This window comes from Aquarana catesbeiana, linkage group LG03 (genome assembly GCF_042186555.1).
Source record: "Aquarana catesbeiana isolate 2022-GZ linkage group LG03, ASM4218655v1, whole genome shotgun sequence".
In the NCBI taxonomy this organism is placed as follows: Eukaryota; Metazoa; Chordata; class Amphibia; order Anura; family Ranidae; genus Aquarana; species Aquarana catesbeiana.
Window position 1 is genome coordinate 731090842 of NC_133326.1, and position 12208 is coordinate 731103049.

At 43.2% G+C, this 12208-nt stretch overlaps 1 protein-coding gene across 1 annotated transcript; it reads right to left on the reverse strand.

The window, feature by feature from the left end:
* Positions 1-5440: 5440 nt before the first annotated feature.
* Positions 5441-8816, reverse strand: LOC141133816 (E3 ubiquitin-protein ligase TRIM39-like). The gene has a single exon (XM_073623373.1). It carries the CDS (start codon positions 8784-8786, stop codon positions 7212-7214), a length of 1575 nt encoding a protein of 524 aa, XP_073479474.1. The 5' UTR covers positions 8787-8816; the 3' UTR covers positions 5441-7211.
* Positions 8817-12208: the final 3392 nt, after the last annotated feature.

Below are 12208 nucleotides of genomic sequence, written 5' to 3' on the forward strand. Positions count from 1 at the left end.
ATAGGGATAAAGCTTTTTCGCAGAAGAGAGTTTAATAAGACTCGTGGCCACTCATTACAATTAGAAGAAAAGAGGTTTAACCTTAAACTACGTAGAGGGTTCTTTACTGTAAGAGCGGCAAGGATGTGGAATTCCCTTCCACAGGCGGTGGTCTCAGCGGGGAGCATTGATAGCTTCAAGAAACTATTAGATAATCACCTGAATGACCGCAATATACAGGGATATGTAATGTAATACTGACACATAATCACACACATAGGTTGGACTTGATGGACTTGTGTCTTTTTTCAACCTCACCTACTATGTAACTAATTTAAAAAAAAATTGTAGTGTGGTTTTATTTCTCAATGCATGTTGTTTGTCCTGTTTTGCCTGTCGTCTACGGTCCCATGGGAGAACAGGGGGTAGCCTTATTGGGCCCCCCTTTGCAATATGGGGCCGTGGCGACGGCAATTCGGTCAATACAGGAGATTTTGATAATAAAAATTTTTATGTTAATTTAATTCAGGTGTGCTTTAAGAATTAGGTTAATGGTGAGGTCGGGTTATGATTGGTCAAGAATGTCAGGTGACTAATAGAACTCTCTAGAAGCAGAGGTGGGAGTCTATTTAAGGAATCAGCTGACAGGATTCTTGGCCAGTCACCAGAGAAGAAGTCGTCACTAGGAGCTCCCTCCCCACCCCCCCCCCCCCCCTCATTGCGGACGGTTTATGTGGTGGATCCCTTTAGTTTGAATAGCTAAAGGGGATATGTAAGAAAATGTTAAACTAAAGGTTGAGTCAGCTTGAGTCTCAGTGGCTGAGCTGAGAGTGGTTGAATTTATCAGTATTTGATTGATGAAGTTAATTGATGAAATAAGTTTGTTATTTTTTTTAAATATTTATTTATATATTTATTAACCACTTGACCACTGGGCACTTAAACCCCCTTCCTAACCAGACCAATTTTCAGCTTTCGGTGCTCTCACATTTTGAATGACAATTATTCAGTCATACAACACTGTACCCATATGAAATTTTTGTCCTTTTTTCACACAAATAGAGCTTTATTTTGGTGGTATTTAATCACCGTTGGGTTTTTTATTTTTTGCGCTATAAAAGAAAAAAGACTGAAAATTTGGTAAAAAAATTAATTTTTCTTTGTTTCTGTTATAAAATTTAGCAAATTAGTAATTTTTCTTCGTAAATTTTGGCCAAAATTTATGCTGCTACATATCTTTGGTAAAAATAAGTACAACTTGGTGTATATTATTTGGTCGTTTTCATATGTGGGCGGGACTTACGTATGTGTTCGCTTCTGCATGCGAACACACGGACAGGGGCGCTTTAAATTTTTTTTTTTTATTGTTCATTTTATTTATTTTTTAGTTTGACACTTCCCCCCCCCCCCCCAAAAAAAAATTTTTGATCACTTTTATTTCTATTACAAGGAATCTAAACATCCTTGTAATAGGAATATGGCATGACAGGTCCTCTTTACAGTGAGATATGGGGGTCAATAAGACCCCACATCTCACCTCTAGGCTGGGAAGCCTGAAATAAAAAAAAAAAAAGATCCTGGCTTCGATTGTAGCGGTGAGTCGGTAGAAGCACCTGAGGGTGGCGGGAAGGGGGGGCATCCCCTCTCGCCTCCCATAAGAACGATCAAGCAGTGGAACAGCCGCTATGATCATTCTTATGGTGTAGGAAATCGCCGGCTGAAAAAGATGATATCTGAATGATACCTGTAGCTGCAGGCATCATTTAGATATCCCCGCTCAAAGTCAAGGACGTCATATGACGGCGGGCGGGAACTGGTTAAAAATTGCAGGGTATTGTGGAGTATTGCAGAGTATTGCGGGGTATTGCAGAGTAGTGCAGGGTGTATTGCAGAGTATTGCAGAGTATATTGCAGAGTATTGCGGAGTATTGCGGAGTATTGCGGGGTATTGCAGAGTAGTGCAGGGTATATTGCAGAGTATTGCAGAGTATATTGCAGAGTATTGCAGGGTATATTGCAGAGTATTGCAGGGTATATTGCAGGGTATATTACAGAGTATTGCCGGGTATATTGCAGAGTATTGCCGGGTATATTGCAGAGTATTGCAGGGTATATTGCAGAGTATTGCAGAGTATATTGCAGAGTACTGCAGGGTATATTGCAGAGTATTGCCGGGTATATTGCAGAATATTGCAGGGTATATTGCAGAGTACTGCAGGGTATATTGCAGAGTATTGCAGGGTATATTGCAGAGTAGTGCAGGGCATATTGCAGAGTATTGCAGGGCACATTGCAGAGTATTGCAGGGCACATTACAGAGTATTGCAGGGCACATTACAGAGTATTGCAGGGCACATTACAGAGTATTGCAGGGCACATTGCAGAGTATTGCAGGGCATATTGCAGAGTATTGCAGGGTATTGCAGGGCATATTGCAGAGTATTGCATGGCATATTGCAGAGTATTGCAGGGTATATTGCAGGAATGGCTGAGCATGGAGGGATGGATGGATGTGACTGCAATTGTCACTGAGCAGTGCTGTGGGCACTACACATGCAGCCCACAGCGGTGCTGCCATCCGATCCCTCCCCCTCTCCCCTCGCACTGTACCGTTCGGTACAGAGGGGGACATGATGCCGGTTTGTTTACATGTGATCGCTTCGTCATTTGACGGAGTGATCACATGGTTAACGGCCGCAATCAGCGGATCCTCTGGACCCGGCGGTCACGGAAGTTCTCGGGTGCGCTCCCCAGGGGGCGCGCGAGAGCAGGATTCTGGGATGACGTCCATGGACGTCCACCCAGAACTAGCCGACTGCGCTGCAGCCGTCTTTCGGCTATGGCCCGGTCGGAAAGTGGTTAAACCAAGAAACCAATCCGTGGCCAAAAAATTTTATTCCAAAAATATATATATATATATATATATATATATATATATATATATATATATATATTTATATATATACATATATATAATAAATAAAATTATAAAAAAAAAATTGTAGTGTGGTTTTATTTCTCAATGCATGTTGTTTGTCCTGTTTTGCCTGTCGTCTACGGTCCCATAGAAAAGCCAGATCAGACTTTGCAAAAAACATTTAAAAAAGTCAGACCTGTTCTGGAAAAGCATTATTTGGATGGATGAAACTAAGATTAATCTGTACCAGAATGACGGGAAGAAAAAAGTGTGGAGAAGACTTGGAACAGCTCATTGATCCAAAGCACACAAAGTCCCCTGTGGTCACATGGTGGAGCTTGCAGTGTGATGACATGGGCATGCGTGGCTTCCAGTGGCACTGGGTCATTGGTGGTTATTGATGATGTGACAGAAGACAGAAGCAGCCGGATGAATTCTGCAGTGTTTAGAGATATGCTGTCAGCCCAGATTCAGCCAATGTTTGGACAGCGCTTCACAGTACAGATGGACAATGATCCAAAACACACTGCAAAAGCAACCCAGAAGCTTCTAAAGGAAAAGAAGTGGAATATTTTGCAATGGTCGAGTCAATCACCTGATCTCATCCCAATCGAGAATTTAATTTGCTGAAGGCAAAACTAAAGGCAGAAAGACCCACAAACAAAGTACAACTGAAGACAGCTGTAGTTAGAGCCTGGCAAAACATCAGAAAGGAGAAAAGCTAGTCTTTGGTAATGTACATGGGTTCCAGACTTTAGGACATCACTGCCAGTAAAAAATTCTCAACAAAATATTAAAAATTAACATTTTATTTATGATTATAATCATTTGTCCAATTACATTTGAGCCCCTGAAAATGGGGTGAGGGACTGTGTATAAAAATGGTTGCCGTTCCGAAAATTTGTACTTGATATTGATGTTCAACCCCTTGAATTAAAGCTGAAAGTCTGCACTTCAAATTTTGGATTGTTTTGTTTTAATTTTATTCTGGTGGCATAGAGAGCCAAAAGTATGAAAATTGTGTCTGTGTCCAAATATATATGACCCTAACTGTGTGTGTGTTTGTGTGTGTGTGTGTGTGTATACGTATGTATATATGTGATCCTGCACACCGCGGCCACCCTGTAGCAGTAAAACTGCTATAGGGAGGTTGGAAAGTGGTTAAATTAAACTCTATTGTTTCCAAAAGCCTTTTTTTTATAATTTTGTTGAACAGAATCCCATTCTATATGAGATGAGGGTGTTTTGGATGCATTGAGTAGACATATTTCAAAAAAAATTATTAATTGATTCTTTTCAATAAAATAAACAAACATTGTACACATTTGAGGCACAGAATCTCATTTGGTATAATAGGAGGCAATTTGTAAGCAGTGAGTAGGCATTTATCAGGCAGAAATATGAAATGAAAACTCAGTTCCCCAAATATTATATTCAATTGAAGAGATTTGATGCACAAAATTGCATCTTCATTAATCCAAGAAAATTGATGAAGCAGGTAGAAGTCATAGTGTATTTTATAATGGTACTGATGTGCTGCACTGAATTTCTTACTAATACAAACATAACAAAAAAATTACACAGTAGTTCATTTTAGGGACAATATCCCTGTAATACTTGGTATTTATGTCTTTAACATAACCGGTGTAATATTTATTTCTTGCTAAAAAAATAAAAACCCTCCTTGATTCTCTCCCTCTTCAAATTAGACCCACTTAAAAGGTTTACATGATTTGCAGCATGTCTCTGCAATATTTCGGCATAATCACTATAATTTTTATTTTATATATATTTTTAAAAACTTGCCTTGTCTCTCCATCTTACATTGCTGCCAATCAAGCTGCTTACATACTCTCAAGCCACTGTGTTATTTGTCTGACTATTGTCTCAGAAATACACCGTGTCATTTTTATTTCTTCATAACAATTGCCTCATCTATAGAACGTGTGACTCTATCTATTGAGGTGTTTTGTACACTCTGTGATGACATTTGATTAAGGTCTGCAGACAATACAGTGTGGTACTGCATTAAAGGAAGATCACACGTTATGCTATGAAACACGTTTTGCCACTCTTTGGAAATTGTTGCAAAGTATTTATCATTATTTTATTTAGAAATATAATTGTATTCTATGCATTAAGATAAAGAGCCTTCCATGTGCATCAGCCTCCCTCAGCTCCCCTAATACTTACCTGAGGTCCCTCTAGATCCAGCAATGTTGCAGGAGTGTCTCACCCATCTGGAACTCCCCTCCTCATTGGCTAAGACAGCAGCCCATGCCATTGGCTCCTGCTACTGTCAATTAAAGTCAGTCAGCAATGAGGAGAGAAAAGAGGCATGACCGGGCTTCAGCTCCGTATCTGAATGGACACAGGAAGTTATATCTCAGCTTGGGTGCCCCCATAGCAAGCTGCTTGCTGTGGGGGCACTCAACTGTAGGGAGGGGCCAGGAGCACCGAAGAGGGACAATGAGAAGAGGATCCGGATGCTCTGTGCAAAACCATTACACAGAGCAGGTAAGTATAACACCAACACTTCACATCTACAACTGAGAAAAACTTTATTCACATTAACATCTTTCCAAATTCCTCCTCCATCACCGGGACACATCTAGTGATTATAAGATACACCATCACATGATACATTATAGTAGGATCCATTATAAAAGTGACAACATAGAATTCTATTGGTGATCCATTCTATGGGGACACATTATAATGGGATCACATTCCCATTAGATTTGTTCCTAAAAGGCCAGTACGCCTCTATCTGTACTTTCCATATTGGATCCCTTGGCAGCCATTTCTCTACTATGACATCACAGCTCGGACACAGACAATAAGTCATATTACACTCTGTGCTCTTTCTCAGCTCTGGAACTCTATACAGTACAATTCTTCACCGTCCCATCTCACTAGGTTGGACTTGATGGACTTGTGTCTTTTTTCAACCTCACCTACTATGTAACTGGAGGTCCGCTAATTGCATATCTCTGCTATACACAGTGCTCATGTACTGGAAAGAGCAATTAGAACAAATGCCCCACCCATTCTATAGGTGACCCAAGAGCCATACACACCCACTTATACTTTCCTTTGTTGTTCCTCCATCTAAGTCCTCACTAAGTCCCCATTTTCCCAGGTATGAGGGATCATGTGATGTTCTCCCAACATGCAGTGATCAGACCTGAGCAGCCAATCACAGGACTTACATACTGTCACAGGATGGAGGGGTGACATCATCAGTCCTGTGTAAGCTCCAACATAACCCACCATGTATCTTACACGGGTGAGGACTCAGGGATCTGACATGGATTGATGGGGGCTATGAAAGGGGATAGAAGTGGGTCGGGTGGGAGGGGCTGTGACTGCCTTAAGTGAGCATGTAGCATTTGGTGCGATTTTACCACATTTTTTTGCCACAATTTCTGTTTTACATTTTTCTACCCAACAACAAATTGGGTAGTGCAAACGCTGAAATAGTGCAGGAATCGGATTGTATAGATGTGACACCCAATGTGATCCGATTCCAGTGAGGACCAAAAATAGGGTCCGGCACCATTTTGGTGTGAATGTGATTTCAGTCACACAGTTTGTACGGCTGAATTCACATCACACAGACATGACATGTGATCTACACAGCAATGTGATCCCAGCCTTAGAGAGATTTCCTCTCACTTCCTGTTCTGGTGACAACAATACAAGGAGTGAGAGAAATCTGTACAGGGACACAGACATATAAACATCTGACAGGGGCTCTAAACCTTCCCCTTCCTTATTATACTAAACATATCATTCTTATTTCAGTCTGTGTTCCTGTTGGAGAGTCCCCTCATTTCCTGTCTAGATAAATGTTGTCACCAAGACAAGAAGTTAGGGGAAATCTCTGTAATGGAGCCCAGGATAGAAAAAAAAAACCTGACAGGGGATCTAATCCTGACACACTCTGCCTAAAAACAGTCTGGGCTCTCTGATCACATTTTTTTCTTCCAGTAATAAATCTCTAGATGACGTTTTCATAGATTTCCTCTCAGATTATTTCCATCTCTTTGTACTATAGATTGTATGGAGGGGGAGGGGCAGAGAGGAGAGGTGACCCCATCCTATCCCATCACAGTGACCCCAACTCCACACCCCCCCATGTCTGATCATGGCTGCCCCCCCCACCACAGAGGGGCCACATGTGGGGGAGGGGCAGGAGGAGGAGGGGAGGGGCAGAGAGGGGGAGGGGTAGGGGGAGGAGATGGCTGATGTCACATACTGTGGCAAAACACAGAAAGTATTATGTCAGATTGTCATGGGAGATAGATAGATCTCACATCTCCCGCCTCTCCCCACATATCTTTATACAACCTCCCCAAACACCTAACACAGCATGGAGGGGATCAGTGAAGGTGGTGGTGAAGGTGTGGAAGTGTCGGATCGGGTCACACAGATCATAAAAGGAGATCCGCCCGGCCTCATAATCCAGATATATTCTGACTCTGTTACTTGAGGCATTGGTGGGTAAGAGGGTCCATTTACTGTCATGTCTCCCTGAATACTCATCATCATCATCATCCTTGTCCAATCCCCAGGACTTCTTATTATCTCCAATCCCTGACTCCTCCCCTCCCCTCTCTATACTGGGGTAACACATCCCGACTCTCCAGCTCTCTGACCCCCAGACATCCACTTCCCAGTAATGTCTTCCTGAGGAGAAACTCTGACTGCTCAACACTTGAGGATAATATTGAAATCTCTCTGGTGTTTCTGGACGATTCTGGTCTATATCTGACCAGGATACAGTTTTCCTGTCATCTGATATCTGTAGATAATTATAAGCTGTGTTCACATCCAGTAATATGTCTGCAGTTCCCTGTATATAGAATACATTTACCTCTGTTATTATATCAGATAAACCTGTGTGTAAGACCCCCGCCACATCCAGGCCCCCTCCATCATGGAGGAGTTCCTCATGTCTCTCTCTGTCCTCATTATGTCCATCCTCAGTATCACACAAGTCACCTGTGTCTGATTCCTGTAAGACAGTCAGTGGATCCGTCGTGTTACACAGCTCCTCAATGTGACGTATCTTCCTGGACAGCTCCTCCTTCTTTATTTCCAGATCCCGGATGGAGATGGAGATCCGCTCTGCCCTCCCGGAGATGTCCCTCAGGATTCTCTTCTCCAGGTCTTCCAGACGTCTCCTGAGATCTCTAAACAGAGCAGTGACTCTCTCGGTTTCACCAGATGCTTCTTTTTCTACTTTCCTCCTATGTTCCTGCAGACTCTGGACTCTTTCCTCCGTCTCCTCTCTCTTTGTCAGAAGTTTCTGCAGAACATTCCTCAGTGTCTCCTTCTTCTTCTCAGAAGCCTCATCCAGTGACTCCATCTCATGTCCTTTATGTTCTCCAATCATACAACAAGAAATACAGATACAGGTAACATCCTCAGTGCAGAAATACTTCAAAACTTCCTTATGGACGGAGCATTTCCTGTTCTCCATGGACAAGGTGGGGTCACATAAGATGTGTTCTGGGGACTTTTTGTGGACTCTCAGGTGTTTATCACACAGAGAAACCTCACAGAGCAGACAGGATCTAACAGCAGGTACAGGATAGTCCACACAGTAAGTACAGAAGACCCCGGACTCCTCCCGGTCTGGGTGAGCAGACAGAAAAGTCTCTGCTATGTTACGTAGTGTTATGTTCCTGTGCAGTGCAGGACGACTCCTGAACCTTTTTCTGCATACAGGGCAGAAGAAATCTCCAGACCCCCCCTGTGTATCCAGCACACGATCAATACAGACCCGGCAGAAGTTGTGACCACATTTCAGCATTACAGGATCGGTATAAATGTTCAGACAGACGGAACATTTCAGCTCAGCTCTCAGATCACCAGACGCCATCGCTGACAGGGGAGGAGAAATGAAACTGAAAGTCTCTGACACCGGAGAGGAATATGGATGGGGGAGGGGTGACATCCTCCTACACAGGGTGAGGCTGGATGAATATTATAGGACACGGAGATCAGAGTACAGAAGGGAGAAGATTAGTTTTGTAGTAGTAATGATAATTATACCTCCCAACATTAGAAGAGAGATAGAGGGAAAGACGGATGTGGAGAAGACATGAGGAGCACTAAGTGCAATGACATGAAAAGTGGAGATGACTACATCATGATGAAAAGGAAATTGGTTATATAACCACTTGACCTCCAGAAGATTTACCCCCTTCATGATCAGGCCATTTTTTGCGATACAACACTGCGTTACTTTAACTCATAATTGCGCGGTCATGCAACACTGTACATAAATTACATTTATATAATTTTTTCCCACAAATAGAGCTTTCTTCTGGTGGTATTTGATCACCACTGCATTTTTTTTTGCACTATAAAAAAATAAATAAACAACAATTTTGGAAAAAAAAATGTTTTCTTATTTTTTGTTATAAAACATATCCAATAAAAACATTTAAAAAAACTAATTTCTTCATCAGTTTAGGCCAATATGTATTCTGCTACATGTTTTTGGTAGAAAAAAAAAAAAACCTCCCAGTGGTGTTAGACTCCACCCCCACTTCGCACACACATCTTTACAGCGGCTCCTGAAAGGAGGCGCATGCGCGGAGGACTCCAATTTGGCCACTTAAGCCGGGAGCTCCTCACTGCCTGAGCCAACCAGCCACCCCAGCACCGAATCGGAGCCAGCAGGCAGCCCGCACACATCTGTTCTGGGAACATATCCTCATCCCCATATATTGGGGGGAACAGCAAGGAGGGACCTGGGACCCCAATTCTCCACCGGAGGAATGCAGGCTGAATCCAAGATGGCGGCCACGTCCCAGCCATGAGACACAGTCACAGGAGGACAATCAGGAAACAGGCAAGTGATCGCCCCTGCAATCCTAGCCTTCACTCCTCAAGCATCCTCCACTGCCCCCCTCAATGTATCCCCATCACCAGCGTCCACTGAATCGTATATAGAGCGATCTCTGGATAGCTACATGCTAACTCCTATGGGGAACACACCTATTCACCAGGACACTAGTATCACTCCAGGAGGCCCAGACCCTGACATGCCCCAGAATTCTGGAGATCTCTTTATTAGGCTGTCAGAGCTACTTGAGAGGGGCCTGACTCACACAGCTAACAAAATTACAAATGATATTCGCTCTGACTTTCAAAATCTGGGCACCAGAATAGAAGCTGTTGAACAGAAACTTGATTTCACTCTGTCAAGGTCCAATCAAAACACAGATCATATTCAGGTTCTACAAGAACAATTGGATGTAGCCTTAAATAGGATTGACAATCTTAAAAATCGTTCAAGATGGGAGAACTTCAGGGTCAGAGGCATTCCAGAAAACATCACGGACGTTCCTAAATCTGTCCAAGACCTAATCAAAGTCCTCATACCTGCAATATCCCCTCATAAGCTGGAGTTGGACAGGGCTCACAGATCCCTGGGCCCCCCCCCCCAGGAAGGACGGGTCCCCTAGGGATGTGGTGGTTAAACCTCACTACTACGGAGTAAAAGAGGAAATCATGAAACTCTCCCGCCAGCAATCTCATATCTCCTTTCAAGGACATGATATTCAGATATTCGCAAACATATCTCCAATGATGATACAAAAACGCAGAGCCCTAAAACCACTTCTAGTGATCCTCGCAGAAGGAAATCAGGTACTGGTGGGCCTTTCTCTTTGCTTTAAAATTTACCTACAAAGGTAAAACCCACTCCTTCACCACCCTACAAGAGGGCGAACGGGTGCTTCTCTCCCTGAAGTTCATATCACAAGATCCAGTGATGGACACATCGAATCTTCAAGTAGGATCCTCCAAGAGACCCACCCCTGCAAGTCCGATTTCCCACTTATGGAAAACAAACAAAAGCAGACGTTTGAGGGAAACTATGCCAACCTGAATCCAGAAGAACCTCTAACACTTGCATCTCTTTCCACAGGGACAGGCCATGGGTGCTACATTCCCTAAAAAATCTCCTCGTTGTCATTGGAGACCCCACAGATTCTCTTTTTCTGCTCCTTCAATGTAATCTCTAAGGTTATCAATGCATCCCCAAACCCACTCAATCTATTTCCACTTAGATTTTGGAAATGAAAGACCTTGTAAACGACCGGTTTGCTACACAAACCCCAAAGACATTTTTCACTTACTTCTCAGGATCTGATCCTGTAGGGCGATCTCCTACAGGTTCCCCCCTCTGATAATGACTTCTGTCCTGCTCCCCCTCTCCCGCCATTTCAATGTGTCCTCATAGGTTTATCTTTGAGTCTCCTACCAATATTCTCAAACTTAGCTCTTGGATCGGAAGAAACACAGGCGCACAAGAAACTTTCCTGAGAAGCAAACTCCACATTCTTTTTTTTTTTGGAATTCATCTTGGACACACCTCCGGTTCCCTAAAAGATGACCCTCACCTCCCCAGGATTACGGGAGCTTTACCACTCGGAGCTCCTGAACTTTCCCTCTTCCCCCTTCCCCCCCTTCTTTCCCATTTTTCCTTCTCTTTCCCCCTACCACCCCTTCCCTCCCACCCATCTCCTTTCCCCCCTCCATTCCTCCCTGATCTCTACCGATTATTGTAGACAACGAAAGCCGGCTGGCTTTGATTTTTACTCTAATTAACGTTATAGACTTTATTTTTGTTGAACGTAATGTTATTTAAAGTATTTTGTTTTTATTTTCACCAGGGTTGGCATTGGCTGGGGCAGCAGTCATGCGCCCCCATCCATCCCACGACAATGGTTGCTCCATTCTCGGGTGATGGACAGTTGGCCCCTTTTCAGGGCCTTTATGGTATTTGGTTCGGGGATATTGGGAGGATCCTTCTCCCCTCGTGATGTCGCAGGCCCTTGTTGGGTCACTTTGCACTATATCTCTCAATATCTCTTTTCTTTTCTACTAATCTTTTCTTCTCTTCTGCCAGTACTCAGATGATGTTGCTTCACTCCTCTCCTCCAGGTTCCAGGTCCTGCTCCACCCCACGATCAATGCTACTCCAAAGTATTCCGGAGGAGGTAAGTGTCTTCTATCTTCTTATGCACCTCTCCCTCCACCACCATGCCAAGTGAAACTGCGTCTCCAACTTCCATTAGGCTAGTCTCTCATAATGTCCAGGGCCTTAATTCAGCTATAAAAAGACGAAAATAGTCTTATCAATCCCAAAAAATGGCAATAGTTATGCTCCAGGAGACCCATTTCCCCTCGCGATATACACCTTCATTTCTGCATGCTCATTATCCCCAATTCTTTTTAGCTAATGCTGTGGATAAAACTAAAGGAGTGGCAATTCTATTTGTGAAAACA

Excerpts from the sequence above, each read along its gene's own strand:
- LOC141133816 (XM_073623373.1), bottom strand. The coding sequence starts at position 8,786 with ATGGCGTCTGGTGATCTGAGAGCTGAGCTGAAATGTTCCGTCTGTCTG.